This window comes from Lynx rufus, unplaced genomic scaffold, assembly GCF_022079265.1.
Source record: "Lynx rufus isolate CCGP_SWC_20201006 ecotype Redwood Valley unplaced genomic scaffold, mLynRuf1.p SCAF_12, whole genome shotgun sequence".
In the NCBI taxonomy this organism is placed as follows: domain Eukaryota; kingdom Metazoa; phylum Chordata; class Mammalia; order Carnivora; family Felidae; genus Lynx; species Lynx rufus.
The window spans coordinates 47386099-47409679 of NW_025814826.1; the positions used below are offsets into that span (position 1 = coordinate 47386099).

Sequence of the window (23581 nt, forward strand, 5' to 3'; positions counted from 1 at the left end):
AGATTTTTCCATTTGTACATAGTTTTAATATCACAGATATTAGATATTATAGGTGTCTTTCCATATGGTTAATAGTATTCATGGGCTATGTATCCTAAAGGACCAACAATAGTGTAATTTTTTCCATGCAGAGCAATGAATATATTTACGAATTTATGTAAAAATGGAACAATTTATGAATAATTTAAAAATTTCCACATCTAGAATTGATTCATTTTTAAAATATTTATTTATTTTTGAGAGAGAGAGAGAGGCAGAGAGAGGAGGGGACAGAGAATCCCAAGCAGGCTCTGAGCAGAGCCCAATGTGGGGCTCAAACCCACAGGCCGTGAGATCATGACCTAAGCCAAAATAAAGATTTGGACTCAACCAACTGAGCCACTCAGGCGCCCCTAAAATTGATTCTTTAGAAGTTTGTCAAAGGGTATAAACATTGTTAAAACAGTTCATATGTACTGACAAATGTTTTCTAAAAGGTTTGTATCAACTTGCCTTCTCAAAAGTCTGAACAAGTATGGATTTCATCTCACCAAACAGAAAAGTCATTCTGTCCCTCTCCTAATGGCCAATTCTCCCTATTGCTATACTGGACAGCTCCTGGGGTCCTTTCAGGGGTCTAGAGCTCAATCTTTATCATTGTGGAAGAAGACACGACATTTAGAAGTTGGGCATTTCTTTGGCTATAAAGAAAATCAACACAAACATACACATAGATACATATACACTCATAATACAAAAGTTCTTCATTATAGACCCAAATGGTACCCTCAATAAGGATAATATTTCTCATTAATAGGAATTCAAAGGGAAGAATGGCAGGCTCCTTATTTTTCTCTTTTTATGTGCCATCTGTCTTCTAAATAATGGACTACTGGTTACAGGTTACAGTCATTCTGTGTGGCCCTGACTTGGTCTTTTGACCAGTGCAATATTGCCTCTCACACACAGTGCCACCATATGCCACCTTACTCTGAGCCAAAGCATTCTATTTCCATTATTTCATTGATTTTAATATTTCACTGTACAACAGCATCAGCAATACCACGGTTTGAATGTGCATTGTTAGGTAACTGAAGACAAAAAATTCATAAAACTCCATTAAAAATGTGCTTTCCAAACTACCATTAGCTCTATTCATATATTATTACGATCTAGTGCACTTTTCTTTCACTCACCTTGATTCTGCCTGAGCTCGTATGGTTTAATCATTAGTGCCAGGTCACTGCTGTGCAATATTCTGACAAATAATGGAATCCATGAAGGAGCACTGTCTTTGCAATATTTGATCATTGTCCCATCATCACTTCTCAACTTGCATACACACACAAAAACTGAGCTCCAAAGAGCCCAGCTCTATTAAATAGCTCCTTAATTCCAAGATGCAGAATGAGGAAGTTTCTATCAGACTGGAAATGCTAGCCAACTCCCAAGCACGACAGAGTGCAGTGCAGCGGAATGCACTAACAACTTGACCCTGGCATTGGAGAGAAGACGTCCTGTTTTCAATTGTGTCTAAGCATTACCTACAGCACTAAGGCTCATAATCTTCAAAGACTGAGTAATCCCCTTCCATGGCCTCATGTATAGCAAGCAAGGAAGACCCAAAGTTTTAGAGTCTGAGTATAGAACATCCTGAAAACAAAGGATCCTCAAATCTATGTTGTCTAAGGGCAATTTTGAATTATCCTCATAACTTAGTAGCTCTAGTACAGACTGACTTATATCATCTAAGTTCTAAGCCGAGGAGACATTTTTGATATGTGATACTTAGGTTGTTCTCATAAACATGTTGGCTTTATTTGTGTATGAGGATGGCATTTCTTGCTATTTTCTCTGCTTTTCTAGTTACATTGAATTCTGGGGTAATCTGATTCTGAATTAAAAAGGGAAATTGGATGGTATCTTTCATGCAATTCGGTTGAGAGGTCAAACTGTTACAATCCAATCTTGGAACTATATACGGAGATTTGACAGTTGCTATAAATTTGAATGAAGTATATGGTTCATAGTGTTTTCAAAACAACTGTGTCGCTAAAGAACTGCATGGCTTAAATCCAAGGGGAAGAAGGCCTTTCCAGCAGAGATGACAACAGCTTGACTTAAGATTCTACTCTGATGAATATAACACATCCAACTGTTCTCTCGGGATAACTGCACACTGCTAACTGAATAGGCAAGAGACTGGCTCTATGCAGAATACTCAAAAGAAGTGTAATTAATGAGATACCATCTTTCATCTGGCAAATCTGCAAAGTTGTGTATGTGTGTGTTTTAATTATGATCCTTAAGGCTCACAAGAGCATAGCTAGAGAAGGTGTCCCCCCAGATGGCTTATGAGAGTCCAGACTGATGGATCCTTCTGGAAGGGTAATTTGGCAATGCTTATCATGAACCTAGACTCTGGCTCAGCAACAATCCCACGTTAAGGACTCTAGCCTAAAGAAATAGAATTGTAGCCTAAGATACATGCAGAAACTCATTGCTTGGATAAAGATATCTAGATCTAGATCTATACAAAATAAATAACTAGAAACAACATTAATAGTCAATAATAGTAGGTTAGGTAAACAAACAGAGGTCCGCCAAAGGATGACATACAGAGCAGGAAAATGAAAACAAGTGGCCTCGGTATTTTAGAGTGGACAACTAATAGAGCAAAATCAACAGGCCAGAAACAGGGCGCCTGGGTGGCTCAGTTAGTTAAGCATCCGACTCTTGGTTTCGGCTCACATGATCATCTCATGGTTCATGGGATTAAGCCCCATGTTGGGCTCTGTGTTGATTATGTGGAGTCTGCTTGAGATTCTCTCTCCTTCTGCCTCTCCTGTTCTCTCTCTCTCCCAAAATAAATAAACATTAAAAAAAAAAACCCACAAAAGGCCAGAAACAGACTCAAAGATGCATAAATGTGGCATGTGACAATATTGAGGAAAGAAAACAATATGTTGGGACAAACTACACAATAATCTGTCAAAAAAGAAAAAAGATTTTTCAACATGGATCCTATATATGATCATATATATAAAAGTAAATAGGATTAAACAGCTAAATGTAAAAAGTTAACCATGAAAGTACTAGAAAAATATAAGGGAGTGTGTGTATAAATTAAATTATTGGTCAAAAGATCTTTTCTAAACAGTAGTAGCAAATGAAAACGCCACAGATGAAAAGATTGCCTCATAATAGAAAGGGATACTACAAGTTGGGGGAAATATTTGCAACAAGAGAGTCAGAGGGTTAATATTTTTAGTAGAATAAGCTCTTATTAGTGAGAAAAAGTGGGACAAAGTTGTGGCCATTTCTATTTCTTTGTGAGTTGCCTAAGAAATATGAAAAATATTCATTCTTACTAATAGCCTAAGAAATATAAATTAAATAATAGTGATTTATCATTTTGAAAGATATAATGTCCAATATTGGTGAAAGTGAAAATTACCCAAAATAATAAAAACAGGTCCTCTCATATAAGCTGGAGGGAATATAAATTAGTTCCATTCTATTGCAGGAAAATTGACAACTTATTAGAAATCTTAGCATTTGTCACATTCTTTGAACCAGGACTTTGAATTCAAGGAATTAATCCTCAGGAAGTCATTTTGAACCTGCACAACAATTTGGTGCTGAGACTATTTGCCTCAACAATGCATATAAATATTTAAAAAGCAGAAACCACTGTAATGTCTTCAAATTGAGGATAATTAAAGAAATTAAGTGATATTATGAATGGAATATTATATGGTCACTAAAATCAGTATAGAAACATCTAACATGACAAAATGTTAACAGCATATTATTAAAAGCAGAAAAAACAGATTATAAACAAGTTTAGATTATATGTATAATCTAAATAAATTATAATCTAAATAAATTATATATATAAGTTATATATATATGATTATACACACTGTGAAATCTTGGTTTGCGAGCATAATTCATTCTGGAAATATGCTTGTAATCCAAAACACTTGTATATCAAAGTGAATTTCAAGAACCATTGGCTCAGCTGTGATGATGTGACATTTGGCATCACGTACTAATATTGCAAGACATCACCTGTTCATCACGTTAAAGTTTAGTAGAAATGTTTGCACGTCTTGCGGAACACTCACAGAACAAGTTACCTGCAATCCAAGGTACATATGTTTCCATGTAGGCTCCATGCTCAATGTGAGGCTTGAACTCACATTGAACAACCCTGAGATTAAGAGTCACGTGCTCAGGAGCCTGGGTAGCTTAGTCAGTTAAGTGTCCAACTCTTCATTTCAGCTCAGGTCATGATCTCATGGTTCGTGAGTTCAAGCCCCATGTCAGGATCTGCACTGACGGTGTAGAGCCAGCCTGCTTGGGACTCTCTCTCTTCCTGTCTCTCTCTGCCCCTCCTCTGGCTGTTCTCTCTCTCTCTCTCTCTCTCAAAAATAAACAAATTTACCTTTGAAAAAAAAAAGAGTTGCAAGCTCTACCAACCCAGATAGCCAGACACCCCCAAAAGACTATTCTTTAAATTAAAAAATGCAACATATGTATAAATTCACATAGAAAAAGCCAATATATATGTGTTTGTGCATACCTATACATAAATAGTGATTTTGTATGGGGAGATGATTTTATTTGTATGCTTTAAGTATTTTCCATTATACATGTACTTGTTTAAATAAAAAGCACTCATTCCACAAAGAAAAAGAATTGACATTCAACTTTCCTTAAGAAGGGCCCAGGAAGGGTCTTGGATGGAAGATAGGATAGAAAAGTAAGATCTATTATATATTCAAATCTGCTGCTATGAACAGAAGAGAAAATGCAATCAATGTTAAGGAATAAGAGCTTTGCTTGCAATAAGGAAGCCCTTGGAAGCCATTCTGACCTTGTCCCCTTCATGGACTGGGCCTGGGTCCTAAATAGCCCTTTTCACCTAGGTCCAGGATGAAAAAAAAAATGTGCACCATTCATGAGAAGACTCTGACCAGAGCAGGGGCCCAGGCTAGGCTCGGGGCAAGTAAACACCCCACTGTGCTCATGGCATGACCAGCACAGGCTGTGATACCCAGGATGGCAGGAGAACAGTGTTGTGGACAAGACAGGGTGATTTTCAATTTTCCGTGGTACTACTGAGACTTCTCAGTGTATGCTACAAATCCCATTAGCTTCTGGAGCAGTAAACACTTTTCCAAAGTAAATACTCCAAAGTGAGGCCACAAATGCCCCCGTTGCATTATGCGAACACCTCAGAATCACCTCAATGCTGTGCCTCACGAGAGGACCTCTGCTCTCCTTCCTGCAAGCCTGTAATTCATGAGTGTGCAGTTTCCTAAATCTTTTCTTAGCTTAGCTTTTTGTGCTAGTGTGGTGTAGCCTCGGGCCATCACTATCTGTTCTACTTCCAAAGGTTTTAATCATCTCCATGCTTCCCTCTCCTTTTTCCCTCCTGCCTTAATAAAAAGCAACTTACAAGGGGCACCCATATGCCTAGAAGATTTTCTGCATTCATAAAGTTTAACACTTTCTGCACCAGAGAGGTGCAATCCTGATTTTCTTCTCGACACATCCTGACGCTGGTTTCTTCTCGACAACACTGATGCTGGTTGGGTTGCGCAGGTGGGGTTGAAAATTACTTTTGTTGTACCCCAATGCCATTGGTGTCCAATAAACTGCTTATATTTTTAGAATGGTAGAACATATTCCCCTACTTAGTCATTATTGGTTTTCTAAATGAGGTCCAGAAATATGTCTTCAAAGGATGTCACTGAGTGTGAAGGACAGGAGGGTAGTCATTAACCACATACTGCTGAAATGATATAAGACTGAGCCAATCTCTGTGTCAAGGAGTGGAATTTCTCCTCATGTCAGTTTTCTCCTATGGAGCTTTGTTAGGAATGGAGGGATTTGCTTGGGCTTGGCAGGGCAGGTAAAAGAGGGTTAACTGACATATCCAAGTACATAAAATTCAGTTTTGTCGCATTTGACTCAATTACACCTCACCAATAACAGACAAGAAAGCCAACAGAAGTGTATAAAGGACCATTATTCAAGACAAAGAGCTAAGTGGTCTCACTTACCTCTAGTGTAGTTAATACAATCTTCTCAACTGAAGAAAAATAAGCCTCCCACAAGAATTGTGTCTGCTGTCTAAGTGCTAGGATTTTATCCTGATGAATAGACCTGATTGTAGAAGGAATCTGTAACACAAGGTGAACACATAATAACTAGAACTGTAAAACAATGAGATACCATTTGATCAAAATAACCCACCTGGGTTAGGCTTTTATACTTCATAGCATTCAGGTTCTAGCGTACAGATCTTCCAAAAATCACCAATCCTTAAACTGAAATGCCCTTAAGAAGGTGTCAGGTACAGACAAACAATACTTACTGGGGATCAGCTTTAACCACCTTTAATGCATGGAAGTTAAAGTTACCTCTAAGATTTGGTAGCAGCTTATCAGTTGTTCAGGGTTCCACAAATCCTCAGTCCTGCACACAACCACATTCTATAGAGAAAGAAGCTATCAGCTTTGGGGAAAGGCTGGAAGATATCATCCTCCAAACACTTCCAAGACATGCCATGCCAGGGACGACAAATGATCTACAAAAGGGCTTTTAAGGGAATGTCTCTGAGTCTCTCCATTTAATCTGCAGCTGGACAGTCATTTCTATATGCACACACCTGCTACCTCACCCTGAGAGCTCTTCTGCTCCCTGACCTCTCTTCCTGCCTCTAGCACTTACCCCAATGATCTGCCAAACATCATCCATGTTCAGCCATCACTGTTCTCTACCAGGCTACATGATTTTAAAGGAGAGATCTATGTCCTGTCCATCATGCTACACATTTTAAGGCTAGAAGAGTGATTTTTATTCAAGAAGTAAGAGTTAAACTGAACATGGCCATCTGAAGCCACCATAGGGATATCATTATTTTTTACCAGCAATATAGCTTAATGATTAAGCACAGGGACACCAGAAGTTAGACCAAAGTGGGATTCTTGGCTCTAACATTTACCAGCTGTGTTTTCTTGGACAAGTTACTTGATCTCTCAAAGATTCTATTTCCTCATTTATAACATGGGGATACTGTACGAACATAACAAGGTTGTAATGGAGATTATCTAAGTGCTTCGCACAGTTTCTAGAACATGGGAAGCTTAATTAACATAGCAAATTATTACTACCACTATTATTATTATTATTATTATTATTATTATTATTATTATTTACATAAGGGTCAAAGTTGGATCAGTTGCTGCCTAATGTCTGCATGTGAACTTGCTTGGATCTGGAGCTCTGTCTGACATGTACTTCCTGGGTTTCTGGTGAGTTTGCTGGGCTTGCTCCCTATCTTCACCTATAGTTCAAGGTCTATTTCATTTATGGAGTCTCTACTCTTAGAGGAGAGTCCTTGTGATTAGCAACTGCTCTCTTGTGCTCACCTCTTTCTGCATGCTTGCTTTGCTAATGTGTAACTAATCAGACAGATGTGGGGGCCTGGGCTGAAGTAGGGATGCTCTGTTAGCTGCTTTAATAAGAAAGTTACTCACGGCATTGTGACCAAGCCTGTATCTGAATTTCCACTAGGGGAGAAGGAGGTGGTAGCACATTTTTTGACTTAAGACTATTCTTCGAAGGAGCAATGAAACCGCCTCACAATAAGAACACAAGGACAAGCTGACTTGCTTTGGCAATATCCTAAAGCAGATACCAAATCTGTGCCCCAAAGTGTGTATCTGGATGCCCACCACTGAAGAAGCATGGAGGCAACAGGTAAAGGAAAAGCAATGGCAGGCAAACATTAGCCCGGAATCAGAGCTCAAGGTCAAATGCAAGTAAAATACCCTTGGAGAAGGTAGAAAAACCATCCATATTGTGGATCCTTGCTACGTCAAAGACTATTTTTATTTACTGAGAAAATTACCAAGATTGCCAAAAAAGACTAGGAAAAAGCTACCATGACCAATTTCATGATCAGGTTCTCTTCTAAATGCCAAGGGTATTTTCTAAGAGTCCTATAGGTAGACTTCACTGTTTTGTCATGATCACAGGAAACCAGTCCATTAGAAAATGCCAAAAGCTACTGCCACTGTGTAGTCTCCAGAAAACTAAGTGGGCTGAAGTTATGAAAGAAGAGAGGGAATATCATACATTAACCTACCAGTACATTCCCCTCTTTTATAGAAGCCACAACTTGATGTTGGGACATCAAATAAAATACATGCTACCTGTTTATACATATAATATAAGTGACAGCCCTTTGCAAAGTGCTCTGGAAGAGAATTCCAAGTGACTGAAAAGACAAGAGTTCCAAGTTTTAATGGCATTTGGCTATTGGTTATTAATCTGCTTGTCCTGAGAGACAGGTATATGTGAGAGTGATAAATTAATTCCAATTTGGCCGGATTGTTCAGTGTGGCAGAACTCAATGAAGTCTTAATAAAAGGTCACGTATGGCAACAAAACTAATGGAATCTACCAAAGTAGATATAGGAAAGCAACATTCAGCTCTCCTGGTGACATAATGACAAGAATATATTCAAATAAAAACATCCGAGCTGTTCTAAAACAAGAAACGAAAAATTGTAACATAACAACAACATTTCCCAGAGCAGACATTTGGGCTCGGTGCCAGCCCTTTACAACCATTGTCAACGACAGTGCAGTCGCTGTTCAATATGGAGGCAGCTGTGCAAAGACAGACTGCATACGAGATGGGAGAATGAGAGCAAGTTTGGGTGGGTGTAGGATCGAAAACAAAATCTTCAGAGTCAAGCCAAAAACTGCTGCGGAAGGTGAAATACATATCACCTTTGGTGAAACATTAGAAGCTGGACAACCGCACTCAAGTATCCCGGAATGCCCTCCTGTCCAAGACAAACTCCCAAGTTATTCACATCAAATTCACAGGAGCATTGGTAAACAATGGGAGATATTAGGGCTGATGTTTTTTATTCCTTTACTTCCCAAACTTCCTGTAATGATCATGTGTTATTTAAAAAAAAAAAATCATAAAAAGGAGGAAAGAGGCAACGTGGAAAGGACCCACACAGATCAGTTTTGTCTGGCCTTTCATGAGTCAATGTTTTCAGCATATGCCATTCTGCCTGGGGAGGATTTTGCTAGGTGACATATTCTTCTTTTGTGTTGGAGGTCCCAGGGGCCATAGAGTGATCTACCTGAGTACCAGAGAGAAGCCATGTTTTGGGAGCTGTGTTCAGCTTGGCTTGCCTAATCCATAGCGCTCTTGATTACAGGTACGTCACCTGTTACTTCAGGAAGACTACTGTGTTACTTCACCAGCCAGCTAGCAGACTGGCCAGCAGCACAAGCAGAAGCAACAAGAGAGTTAGAAACTCAATTTTCTTTTTTTGTTTTTTAATGTTTCTTTATTTTGAGAGAGAAATAGAGAGCAAGAGGGGGAGGGGCAGAGAGAGAGGGAGGCAAAATCCCAAGCACATCCCTGATGTGGGGCTCGAACCCACAAACCATGAGATCATGACCTGAGCAGAAATCAAGAGTCAGACGCTTAACTGACTGAGCCACCCAGGCGCCCCAGAAACTCAATTTTCCCGATAATTTTTTTTTTTAAGCTAGGACATTAAAAAAACCATTCTACCATATTGTGGTAGTTCAAGATAGAGTATATACTGCCATCAAAGGAAAACATTAAAATATTCTATAATTTTAGAGAAAGGAGTATGACAAATTATGTGGAACCTACAATATTATTACATGAAAGGGCTTTAGAAATCCTCAGTGACTGACAATTACTGCCCTTGGATTTCTCTGTATCATATTCCTCTCCCCAGGCAGCTCCTGAGAAGTTCAAACTTTTATTAGGTATCCTTGTAGAAGACTGGTTGACCATATATGAGTGGATTTATTTCTAGGCATTCTATTTTGTGCATTTGGTCTGTATCTCTCTCTATATGCCAGTACAATATCATTTTGATCACTGTAGCTTTATAATGTATTCTGAAATCAGGAATTATGATGCTTCCAGCTTTGTCCTTTCTCAAGACTGATTTGGTTATTTGAGGTCTTTTGTGGTTCCATATGAATTTTAAAATTAGTTTTCTACTTCTGTAAAAAAATGCCATTGGGATTTGGATAGGGACTGCATTGAATCTGTAGATCAATTTAGGTAAGATGACCATTTTAATAATATTAAGTCTGATTTCTGCAATACAGGAGAACATGGATGAACCTGGAGGATATTAGGCCAAGGGACGTAAACCAGTCACAGAAAAGACAAATGCTGTATGATTCTACTTACCTGAAGTCTCTAAAACAGCCAAATTCATAGAACTAAAGAGCAGAATGCTAGTTGCCAGGGTTGGGGGTGAGGAAGAAATGGGGAGTTACTAATCAGTGGGCATAAAGTTTCAGTTAAGCGAGATGAATAAGCTCAAGAAATATGTAGTACATTTCCCCACAGTCAGCAATAATGTATCGTGCATTTAAAAATAAGAGGATAAATCTCATCTTAAGTGTTCTTGCTACAGTAAAATAAAATAAAATAAAATAAAATAAAATAAAATAAAATAAAATAAAATAAAATAAAATAAAATAAAATAAAATAATAAAATAGAGATCCAAATGGCAAAAAAATACATTTAAAAAACCAATTTTATCAGAGGCCGCTCTTTTAAATATACATGTTAAAGATTAACACTGCTCAGACTCCCAGACCAGATCATTTGAGCAATGATAACACTAATTATACGAATCAACCCTAGAGACCTCCCTCTTTCTGAAAATTAATCTGAAGGCAATTACAGAAACAAGGGAAAGGAATATGGAGTGGCAGGATGGTACAAAAGCTCTCTTGTATCATTTCTAAAACTCCTGGATAGGGAAGAGGATGGGTGTACACCTCTTCTTCCTTTCAAGTTCATGCCCTTCACCTGCCACTTCTCCTTTTCCAAATATATTCCCTAGACCTGGGTGGATTTTGTGTTGGAAAGTGAACAATGTCATATTAAATGACTTCATATTCGCCACGACACAGGCAATTTTCTCCTGATAAAATTTCTTTTATAGAGCTGACCTTTTGGATTCATCTTCTTTGAAAGTTTGGACGGCGGCAGCAATAATACACTCATCTGCTGAAGGCTGGAGCCCCTTCCTTACCTGTAATAACAATCTCTCATCGCCTATGACGGCAGCTTGGTTCCAATTAATCACTTCAGAGAATGGCAACTCCCATCCATTGCTGAGCATCACAGGGACACAGGCAGCCTGGGTGAGGAAGGGGGCATTCATGAGTGTGAAGGAAGCAGCAGGGGGACATTCCAATCAGAGGTGACATCAGTGCAAATTCAATTACTGGCATTTCTTGCTTGGATCATTGCGTGGATCCTGGACTGCTTAGTCCAGAAGAAGAGTAAACTTACGGGGGTGCCTGGGTGGCTTAGCTGGTTAAACTTCTGACTCTTGATTTTGGCTCAGGTCATGATCTCACAGTTTGTGAGTTTGAGCCCCATGTCAGGTTCTGTGCTGAGGGTGCAGAACCTGCTAGGGATGCTGTCTCTGTCTCTCTCTCTCTCTCTCTCTGCCCCTCACCTGCTCATGCTCGCTCGCTCTCTCTCTCTCTCTCTCTCTCTCTCTTTCTCTCAAAATAAAGAAAGTTAAAAAACCAAAAAGGAAAAGTAAGCTTATATGAGTTATCAAGTCATGTGAAGGCTGTACATATCCAGCCAAGATTTTAATGTTTGCAAGTCTTGCCCTCAAATGCTAAAACCCCATTTCTATTCTAGTACATGGTTTGGCCGACCTTACCTCCATGGAGACGGCTGGCCTTGTTTGAGAACTTTTATTGATGTAACAAAATCGTGCACCAACAATATCCTAGCATAAAACCAACCTTGAATATAAACAGTTTTGTCAATGTAACTGCCACAAGTCTGCTTGTGAAGTGGTTTATCCCACTGTCAGGTGCAACAAAGAGCAAAATGGGGCTTGGCATTCCTAATGAAGCTTTTTGTGGACTTAACTATTACAGGGTGTTCACCTTTCCCTTGCTGTGCAAACATCTGAGCCAGAACCTTGTTCCGTGTCACTGTGGAGGGATCCAAACCACTGTCGTAACAATGTACTGTCTGCACAGTGATCTGACAGCCGAGAAACGCCAGGCTAAGGACACGGGTCTGGTTCCAAAGCAGAGAACGATTTGCTTCGTGCCACATCCGAACGAGGCTACCAGAACATTAGTGACCGTATGCTTCACGGAACACAGAGCGCACTGGAAAGGACCTTAAAGAAAAGGAAGCTCTTCTGTTGAAGGACATGACAGAATGGCATACGTTACGGAGTACTGTGCAAAAAGCATAGACTCTGGCAAGGTGCAGAACATAGAGGGGGAAGAACAGAGAGGCCAAGAGGTAAGGAGTGGAGGAGGAGAATCTTAGCTGGGAACACGCTTTCTCGAGATCCAGGAGGGCTGGTTGCAACTCTCAGGTGGTTAATGTCGGACAAGTGTCTCATCAGGTGAGGCATTTCTGCAGAGTGAGGTTAATGAGCAGAACCTCACACAGGCCCCGGAGCTGCAGAGCCTCAGAATAGCTGGGCCAAGTGAATAGCGTGACCCATTGTGCATCATTCTTGGAATTTAGAGGCACCAAGAGATGACTGAGGAGGAAGGGCAGAAAAGACAATTTGCTTTGTTTTTTAATTAAAAAAAATTTTTTTTAACGTTTATTTTCAAGAGACAGAGATCGAGTATGAGCGGGGGAGGGGCAGAGAGAGAAGAGAGAAGGAGACACAGAATCCAAAGCAGGCTCCAGGCTCTGAGCTGTCAGCAGAAAGCCTAACGTGGGGAGTGAACCCATGAACTATGAGATCATAACCTGAGCCGAAGTTGGACACTCAACTGATTGAGCCACCCAGGTGCCCCAAGACAATTTATTTTTTGGAAGCACCACCAATAAGCCATTTTCTTTCTTTTTTTCTCTTCTTTTCTTTTCTTTTCATTTCTTTTCTCTTCTTTTCTTTTCAATGCTTACTTTTGAGTGGGGGGAGGGGCAGAGAGAGGGAGACAGAGGATCTGAAGCAGGCTCTGCACTGACAGCAGAGAGCCCGATGTGGGGCTCGATCTCACAAACTGCGAGATCATGACCTGAGCCGAAGCCGGATGCTTAACCAACTGAGCCACCCAGGTGCCCCCAATAAGCCACTTTCTTAAGCCAGTGCTCTTGAGACCGGCTTCCAGGAGCAGAATAGTGTCTGCAAGGCTGCTGTTGGGCAGTCAGATCCACCCTCTGTCGGCAAACATGTCTCTGAAGAACACCTCCTCCCTGATGGTGAAACTGTTGAATCTTCTCAGGTCCAAAGACAAGGAGTGAATCCTCTTTCCGCCCCCTCTCTTATAAAAAATGTCACAGACTTTCTTGGGGAAACAGATTCCAGGTGTTCAAGGCAAACTATGCATTCTGCTTAGATCCCCACAGAAGGGTTAAGGTTAAACCCACCCTGACTTCAGTCCTCAGCCCTATTCTGGGGAGGTCTCAGGGTCTCTTACCTGCAGAGCCTCCAGGAACCTGAAGGACCCAAGCCTGCGACCACGAGGAACCAGACAGAAAGTGGCATTGTGCAGCATTTCCCGATAATCATACCTAGAAGGAGAGGAGGAACAATCAGGAACAATCAGCAGACGAAGACCCGTGAGGAGTGGCGGGGTGGGGGAGGGGTCAGTGAACATCTGCGGGTGTATACGTAACATGGAATTACCCAGAGCAGCTCAGGCGACACGCTGGGCAGGCAGTTCTCACTTCCCCTTTGGGGAGTGAGGGGTGTTGCATGAACAACAAATGTGAACTTTCACGAGGGGCAAAGTAGTTAGGGTGTTTTGCAAGCAGTACATGAAAGGCAAGTCTGATGTTCCCAGTAACAATTTGGCTTGCCTACGGTTTGCTTCCAAAAATCAGATTTTTTGTGTCTTGATCAAATGTCTTGTCCCCATGAGCTTAAAAGCAAAAGATCACAACGAGTAGTTCTTGTTTAATGCCATGTCATTCAGCAAAACTAAGACTGTCCTTGTTCCCCACCCCACAAAACCATGCTGTTAAAACCTACCCAGGAAACCTCCATTATAAGCACAGAACATTTACTTTCTCCTTCAAGCTGGAGTTTCTACGTTTAACTAAGAATATGCAGCGACGCCAGACAAATACTCATATGTAAGAATGGATAACATAACTTACAGCGGAAACACAAGAGAGACAGAAGGAGCTGGCCTAAGAAATGTGAAAATAAGAATAACAGGAGAAAAAAAAAAGCATAGCGTGGGGTGCGGAAAACCAGGGTGCAGAAGAGAGGATTGTTTCTTTTACTCAGATACCACTTGACGGTACAACACGGTTCTTGCGCTTGAAAAAAGGCAAAATATAACATGAGCGCCGGCTGTCTCTTTAGGCTGGGAAAGTGCAGGAAAGGCGACAAGCATTTCATTTTGTTTAGGGATATCCCCTTAAAAGTGGCTTCCACAAACACATTCCTAAACACGCAGTTTCAGGTTCATTATGAGTTTAAGCAAACTTGGGGAAGCAGAAATGGCTCGTGCCCTGTGCAAGCCTAGATTCTCAGAGCTAAGATGAAATCACTCTCATTTTTCAAGAGCTTGCAATGCTCGGCAGACAGGTGTGACTTTGACAGTAGCATATGTCACCAGCATTTTCTGACTCTAATAGTCTAATTTAATCATAGCCTGAAGGCATCGGATTCTTCCCTCCTCGTTTTGGGATACTGATATATACATTTATATTTTTAAAGTCCACATCTATTTTTATATTCTCATACAAACCAGGCATATGGGAGTAAGCCAATTTTCAATTATAAACCCGTCATTAAGAAGAGACATCATGCAAAGGACCATTTGCTTAAACAAGCTTGTACAACTAATTTGCACAAGAAAAGGTCACCATGAATGGATTAAGATTATCTCCATTGAGAGTAAAATAAAAACCCTTGCTTCATTAATTAAACTGCAAAATAGACTTGAAAGTAGAAAAGATTTTTAAGAGGGCTCAAATTTGGCTAAATAAGAAATATTAAATTATGATGGTAATGCCTTCTCCTTTGCTCACCAAACACGGGGAAGTAATTGATAAGTATCTTCAAATTCAACTGTTAAAAAATGTCTGGCTCTCTCCCTTAACCGATGAAGAGGGAAATATGTGCACACACACATATACTTATAAAGTTTAAACTCAAATTGTTTTAATATAAAAAGGTCAAATATACTTCAGACTACAGCAAAGTTTAGTAAGTGCCCAGAATAGAAACCCCTGAGGGATTAGCACAGAAGGTCCTACACCCTCATCATTAGGCTGCTAAAAATGTAGAACCCTATTAATGTTCTGGATTGTAACAAGTTTCAAAGTTGCCAGTTGCAGAATTTACTTTGGGGAAGGAGTAGAGGTAGAGAGAAGGCAGAAAACTTACAGCAAAAAAGTCACCTGACAGTTATTCTAGGGTGTTGGTTTTTAAGTGGTGGCACAGGAGTATTTGCTGATGTAGGGGATAAAGCTTACATGATTGAAGCTTGTGTTCATTCATACAGCAGGTAAAGGGAGATGTGGGATGAACATCCTTGCCACTAGGTAGCTGTGACATTAGGAATAAAACACATGAGCACTCCGGGCCTTACTTTCCTCATCAGCAAAATGACTAGAGATTGTCTGAACACTCCATTATTCTTTATGTTATTTTTAGGTGAGGAAGAAGAATGTTCTGGGGTGCATGGGTGGCTCCATCAGTTGATAAGCATCCGACTCCTGATTTCAGCTCAAGTCATGATCTCACAGTTCATGGGATGGAGCCAGCGTAGGGCTCTGCACTGAGTGTGAAGTCTGCTTGGAATTCTCTCTCTCTCTGCCCCTCCCCCTGCTCATGGTCACACACACTCTCTCTCTCAAAATAAAGAAACAAACTTAAAAAAAAAAAAAGAGAGAAGAATGTCCTTTCAGAATATCCCACTGCTCCAAAGGTTTCCAAAACCCTTGTATAAATGTATGTGTGCATATATATATATATACATACATATATGCATATATCTATGTATAAATATCTGCTCATGTGTATACAATGTATGTTTAACACATAAAGACATATACATAACATGTGCACACAAAACTTAGAACAATGATTTTCAGACTTCTAACCATGCTCAGTCCGTCAGCCAGCCTCTCTTTTGGGCTCTAGTGAGAGGGAACCTATGAATGGATAAGTGTGTTCTAACTGAGGGAGTAATGATACCCTGAAAGGGGGGGGCAGTTTTCCCAGGTGGGCCGCACTTGTGTTTGGTGCCCTCCCACTCAGCCTTTCTGGGACCCATCTCTCCATTTTGGTGTTCTCACACACCCACATCTACCTCCTTCTCGATGCTTGAACTCATTCAATTTTTTAATCACTGTCTCAAAAAACACTATGTCCCAGGCCCTGTTCTAGTCCTGCAGATGTTGTGCAGAGAAGACCCTTCTCCAGTCACTAGGCTTATCAAGGAATCATCAAGGAATCATCTGATAATTAGGAGAGGCTGATCAGAACTCCAGGTGTAAAATTACCTGGAAATCTGCATTATAAAGTACACTCGAGAAGACTGGCCTTGCAAAGGGAGACACTAAGGAACTCTGGACACTCTCCCTAACAAAACAACAATTTAACTGGTAAAAATTATTTAAAAAAAACCCCAAAACCAAAAATCTCATTCATTTAAATTTTCTGGAAATTGTCCTAAAGGTCTAATGACAAATGGAAAAACATTTGTTCGGGAGAAGCTACAGAATCTTGGCAAGAACACTGAGTGTCTGTGGCGTTTGAACCATGGTCTGCTCCATTACCAAACCCTCCCAGCTCTGCCTCATAGAATCTCCATCTCAGGCAAGTTCAGTCAAGAAGGCTGGGCTCCTTCTCCCACAAGTTGCCATCAAGAAAGTGAAAAGACAACCCACAGCAAAAAGAAAATATCTGAAAATCATTGATCTGGTAAGAGACTGTTATCCAGAATATGTAAAGAATTCTGACATTCAACAATCAAAAGACAAATAATCCAATCTTAAAACAAGCCACGAATTGACTAGATATTTTTCCAAAGAAAATATACAAAATACCAATAAGCACAAAGATCCTCAACATCATTAACCGTTAAAGAAATGCAAATCACCCACAAGGATGGCTATCATCAAAAGGACAGGTGAGAACAGGTGCTCATGAGGCTGAGGAGAAATTGGAACCCTCGCATATTCCTGCCGGGAATGTAAAATGGTGCAGTCACGTTGGAAAAAAGTTGGGCAGTTTCTTTTAAAACTAAAAGTGGGATTAGCATATGACCCAACAATTGCACTCTTGGGCATTTAGCCCAGAGAAAATGAAAACTTATTTTCACGCAGAAACTTGTCCATGAATGTTCACAGCAGTTTTATCCTTAATAGCCCCAAACGGGAAACTATCCAAATGTCCTTCAATGGGTGAATAATTCAACAAACTGTGGTACATCTACAGCCTAGAATACTTCTCAGCAATAAAACGAAATGAACTATCGATACACACAACATCCTCAAGGAAATTATGCTAAGTGAAAAAGCCAGTCTCAAAAAGGTGAACACTGCCTTATTTATTTATATAGCATTCGTGAAGTAACATAATTTTAGGGATACATAACAGATTAGTAGTTATGAAAGGTTAGAGATGGGGGAGAAGGACAGGCAGAGAGAGGACAGGTCAAGTGAGGGGGACGGGCTTCTCAGAGGGATGAATTCTCCCCTATTAAGTTTAGAAGTGTAAATCACATCAGAATCATAAACATCTTCAAAATGAGAGGTAATTAACACATGATATCCTAAGCAAAAAGGTAAGTAGATAGGGCAGGCAACTAATCTCAGACACCTTTCCACTTCAAGTCAATAAATGGTTTTGTTACCCTCTTCATATGGGCATTAAGTTCCCCATTGTGTAGGTGGTGATACAGAAGTTAGAGCAGTTTTTATAAATGGCTGCAAAGAAAAACGCAATAAAGTGACACGGCCTGAATTTAACCTAGAAACCAGGAACCACTCTATGGCCGTAATAATTTTCGCCTTAAAGTTGTGCCGAATAATGGATGGGATACGCCCCATTTAAAATGGGCCCTGTAACAATGCAAAATTGAAGTCCTTCCCCCCCATATGAAACACATTGTAGCTGGCGGCAATTCGGTGTACCCGAGGAAGGGGGGGTCAGCGTGGCAAGTGCAGGGTTCCCCAAGTGCCTTCCCCCACAGGAACATCATCCACACCCCCTGGGAACTTTGTGGAAATGGGAATGCCCAGCCCACCAAGGCCCAGTGGTGTAGAAACTCCAGAGGAAGGGCCCAGAATCCTGTTGCCACAAGCCCTCCAGGTAATTAGGACGCATCCTAAGTTTTGTGCGAAGAGCTCACAGAAAATTTGAGTTAAGAGGTCAGGAACACAAAGCTTTGTGGGTTAAGCAGCTTTAGACACAGCCAAACCTGGGTTCCCCTTTGCTATTTACAAGCTGGGTGATCTTGGGAAAGTTATTTGACGAAATCTCAGGTTTCCTGGTGGGCAAATGGAGATACTTCTACTGTGAGGCTTAGCTGGTATAATTTAACTGAAGCACGGGCATATCCTAACCCATCCATAAATGGTAGCTATTATCATTACAGCTGAAGGAAGGCAACAGATATAATGGAAAACAAAGCCGACCTGAAAAGTTAGAGGACCTGGCTTGAGGAACCTGGGTTCTGGATCTGCCACTTCCTGTATGGCCCTGTGTAAAAGAAGTTCTCCATGCTTCAAAGCAGTTAAGATCAAATGAGATCGAGTCCGTGCCCTATAAACTGCAATGCACTAGGCAAACTGTAAGCTGTTGTGGTAAATTACATCGGGACGAGAGGAATAAAAACATTAAAAAAAAAAAAAAAGAACAATGAAAAAAGAAAAGAAAGAACAGATTCCCCAAGACAGAGCCAGAGACAAATGTGGAACAGACCCTTTAAAATAAAATGCAAACAGAAGCTGGGAATCACAACAGAACAGCAGCTTCTAATTGAAAGGATTTTGCCTTATTTTCAAAAGCTACACAGACAAGGATGCTGCCGGTGCAGCGTGCCCACCGGCCGTCCCGTGCTTCCCTCAACCCCTCTGTAGCACACACAGTTGCCATGTGAGCCTGCTTTTTGCTAATCAAAGAATCAAAGAGGGTAGGGAAGAAGCCAAGCGATCCAGCCTCTCATCTCTGTAGTCACGCAATTCCAGTCTCCCCGTGATGTTGCTACAGTTTGTCTCAAGTATTTATTTATAAAGTGAACATCTACGCTATCTGTTCCCTCCAGTCCCCATCCTCATAAGTACTTAATCTTCTTTGCTTACACCCAGGTTTGAACTGTATCCTTTAGGAGAAAAAGAAAGAAAACAAAACCAATGTATGGCCACTGTAGTTCCATTAAGTACACTGGATGAGGGAAATAAAACAAGGTCCTTAGCACCTCCCCTGTGCTTTCTTTCACTCACTCAAACAACATCAATTAGCTGAATGCCTACCATGTGTCACGCACTCCTCAAAGAACCAACGGTCCAGGGAAAAGGCAGATGTGTTATCAACTGATTGTTATTCATGAGGGAATATGATGATCAATGATTATTATTTATCGGTAGGATGGAGGCATGAGGTGGAGATTATGCAGAGAAACAACAGCGACAACTTGGCTTTGGTGGGGAGACTGAGAAGCAGGGATGCCTCCAGGAGGAAGGGAGATGGAGCTAATTATTAATGGAAGAGCAAGAATCAGCCTGGTAAGGCTGAGAGGAGGCAATCGGCATTTCTGGGGGTAGAAACAGACAGCGGGAGCAAACACCAAGATGAGAGAACCCACCGCAGTTCTGGGAGGGTGAGGCAGTGGGGGAGGGGGGAGGGGAGTGAAACTACCAGTAGGGCGGGGTCCCACTGGGAGGACAATGTGTGGTATCTCCTGGAGCTCAGACATAACCCTGTGTGGTGGATTGAGTCACTGAAGGGCTCAAGCAGAAGAAGGACACGCTCCCAATGGCATTCTTACAACTTGATAGAACACAACTTCACAGGCAAGTGCTTAGTGCAGACAGTCTGATAACCCTGCCAACAATGCAGGTCACAACTACGGAGCCATAAAGGGCTCCACTTCCACGCTTTCTGATACCAAAGAGCCTGTGCCTTCCACCACACCATGCTGCCTCTTTGGTCAGCTCACACAAATGCAAGGTCTGAAAGTACATTTCTTTCTTTCTTTTTTAGTAATCTCTGCACCCAACTTGGGGCTCGAACTCACCACCCCAAGATCACGAGTCACGCTCTCCACTGACTGAGCTGGCCAGGCGCCCCTGAAACGTTTCTTACGGAGCGAATCCCTAAGCAGTTCATCTAGTGTCAAGCACTGGTAAGAAGTGGCTACCGCTAAGAGGACCCTTTCTCCTCTACTCAAAGCCCTGCATCATGTCACGTGAGCAGTTCGGTCCAAGATGGTGCTCTGTTTTTATTCACCATGTTGCCTTAGACCCTTTCTTGGACTTCACAGATTCAACACGAAAAATTTCAATGACTTTTGAGAAAACCCAAAGCCCATAACATGTAATAACATGAAATTGGCCCAAGACACAAATTTGAACTGAGAAACATACCTTTCAGTCAGAAAATGGGTCCAGTTGGCCACTATAGTATGGCTATCTGTTGTCACGTAAGCATACATACAGAGGAGAACAGGCCCCCGTGGTCTTTGCGAATTCGTGGGACACGCTAAGCCTCAGTTTCTTCACCACTTGCTCACACAGCTCTTGTGCACATGAATGAACTCCATACGCTCCAGTGTCGGGTAAATGACCAGAGCTATACTAATGTGTGGTGCTGGCCCAGGCTGACCAGATTGGCTGCAGCCTCAGGGACATTTACTGCCCCGCAGCCGGAAGGCACTTGCTGTGGAGGTGCTGTGATTCCTCACATGGGTGATTCTTGCCTGGAGCGCTGCCTGCTGCCAGAACCTCAGGGGCACCCGGTCATGCCATAGGTGAGGATGCGATTTCTCTTTAATGCTTCTCAAAAGGATGCTGCTGGCCCCAAGTTTTCCAATGCAGAGAGCAGTGGTTGGCTACAAGGAGGGACATGCATCTACATCCATCCTTCACACTTGAAGGGCTATCCGCAGAAGACCATCTCCTCTTTACTGTCCATTTAAAATCCATTTCAGGGGCGCTTGGCTGGCTCAGTCAGTGGAGCATGTGACTCTTGATCTTGGGGTGGCATGTTTGAGCCCCACGTTGGGTGGAGAGACTACTTGAAAATAAAATCTTAAAAAAATCCATTTCAATGTAGGGAAGGGATGGAGGTTAAGGTTTTGCAGGCTCTCGTTGGGGCATGAGGCCCCATGGGAAGCCGGACTCTTGCACACATTTTCTCACCTAAGCCTCGCAGCCACACTAGGAGGTAAGTATGGTTATGCCAGCTTCTCACAGGGAACAGGAGTCAGAAGACACTTGGAATCCAACACCCCATCTGAACACACTGGATCCTAACCCCATATCATGTCAAAATTCCCTTACAACAACCATCTTCACCCTAGCTACTGACAGCTCAGAACTGTAAACCTGGACCATGTGGTAATCGCCACCTGCATATACTAATGAATACAACAAGTGCTAGATGCATCTCTTATTTCAAGATGGGTAGAAGACCATCTTGGTTCCCCGTCATTAAATAGCAGCACAACGGCTAATATGTAAAAGTGATAAAATAGGACAGTCGTGAAAGGTAACATTACAGTAATGACCACCTGCCCCCCTCCCCCGCCACATACACATGCTGATTACATGTTCCCTGTGTGCAGGGCAACAACCTGTGCTCATTATTGCACTTTATCTCTACAAGCACACGTGAAATGGCCCCATTTTACAGATGATGAAGTACAGTAGTAAAAGTTTTATGAGACTTGTAGAAGGAGGGCAGAATCCACAATATGCTCTGTTGTCTCTCAGGGCTGCCTAGAAGGAAGGAGTAACACGGGGACAGCAAAGGTGAAAACAAAGAATTTCCACCACATTGTGCCAGGTGACGCTGATCTCAGCTGTCTGGCGGGGTGAGGTTTTAGAGCACCAGTTTCTGTGCTCAGCAATAGCCAAACTCAAACGGCTCCAAGGTAAATGCAATTCCAGGATATGTGGGTCTCATCAATTCTCTGGTTAGAAATAAAGCATTTCTGGGGCACTTGGTGGCTCAGTTGGCTGAGCCTCCAACTTCAGCTCAGGTCATGATCTGGTAGTTTGTGAGTTCGAGCCCTGCATTGGGCTCTGTGCTGACAGCTCAGAGCCTGGAGCCTGCTTTGGATTCTGTGTCTCCCTCTCTCTCTGCCCCTACCCTGCTTGCACTCTATCTCTCAAAAATAAACATTAAAAACAAAAAAAGGAAAGAAAGCATTTCTGAAAATGCTACACAAAGCGCTACCTGGGTACAGGGGGACAGAAAAGGGAGAGGCCATAAAAAAAGCCAGCAGCAACAATGACCTCAGGTGGATAAATGGGTCCACAAGAGGTACACCAAGGTCTTGGCTGCAGGAGCTAAATGTCTTCTCAGTTCCCAAGGGCCACTGGGAATCCCGAGGTCATTATCTTACCATTAACTTTTCACCAGGCTCTGCACCAGGGAGACTGGCCAACGGGAGCGGGGCCAGGAAGTGTGGACCGAAGCTGAGAGTGCCACCACGGAGTATCCGTCCTAAATGGCAGCTCCCCGCGCCATCCCCCAGCGTCGCCCCCCCCCGCCCCGGACAAGCCGAGTCTTAGGGAGCAGGAGCAGGGGCACGTCCCCTCAGCACGCCCCTCTTTCCTTCCTCTGCTTTACATGCATTGCTGGAGGAAGCCTTGCTGCAACCCTGAGTCTTGGCCAGAGACCCTCTTGCTGCTCACCCAGCGCCCTGGTCTGACCTGTCTTCCGCTCACATTGTATTAAGTTGCCTGTTTTCTTGTTTTCCTTTCATTGGACTCCAGGAGACAGGACCTCGGTCCTACTTGCTGTTGAACCAGCCCTTCCCCCAGGGCCTGGCCCTACAGGAGCCACTTGAAAAATAGTAAATGGATGGAAAGTGTCAGCATGCACTGGTTTGCATTTCGGGTGCAGCAGGTGCGAGATCAACAGAGAGACCAAGAGACGCAAGCCCCTCTTCATTACGATCATCTCCATTTAGCTGTAACAAACATCTCTGTGTGTGCCTGGTCTTCCGAGGACGACCTGCACCTCTCTGTTGAGGCTGAGCCCAAGCTAGACAGTGGAAAACAGGGTCTTTTATTTATTTTTTTTCTCTTCCTTTTGTACATTTTCTATCCCTTCTTCTTTGTCTTTATTTCTAAAGGCCTGGCAGTTTGTTAAAAGTTTCATTTTCTTTCTGCACCGTGGTGAGGGTGGGGGATTTGTGTTTCACCAGCCCTGATAAATAGCATTATTTGCAAATCGAGTCAAATGTATGGGCAGTGCTATTCAAAGTGAACCTTCTCCTGGTCTTCCTCCACGTCTGAGCTGAAGGAAAAAAACCCCGAAAACCAAAAAACAAACACGGTCCACCCTCCTCCTGGCTTCATCA

General features: G+C 42.0%; 1 protein-coding gene across 1 annotated transcript in view; it reads right to left on the reverse strand.

Moving 5' to 3' along the window:
- Positions 1-23581, reverse strand: part of EXT1 (exostosin glycosyltransferase 1) — a 288303-nt gene that overhangs the window by 23072 nt on the left and 241650 nt on the right. The window contains exons 2-4 of the mRNA XM_047074129.1: positions 13505-13598; positions 11119-11226; positions 6054-6173 (exon numbers count right to left, since the gene is read on the reverse strand). Of these exons, the coding sequence (XP_046930085.1) occupies positions 6054-6173; positions 11119-11226; positions 13505-13598 (322 nt within the window). The remainder of the gene's footprint in view (positions 1-6053; positions 6174-11118; positions 11227-13504; positions 13599-23581) is intronic.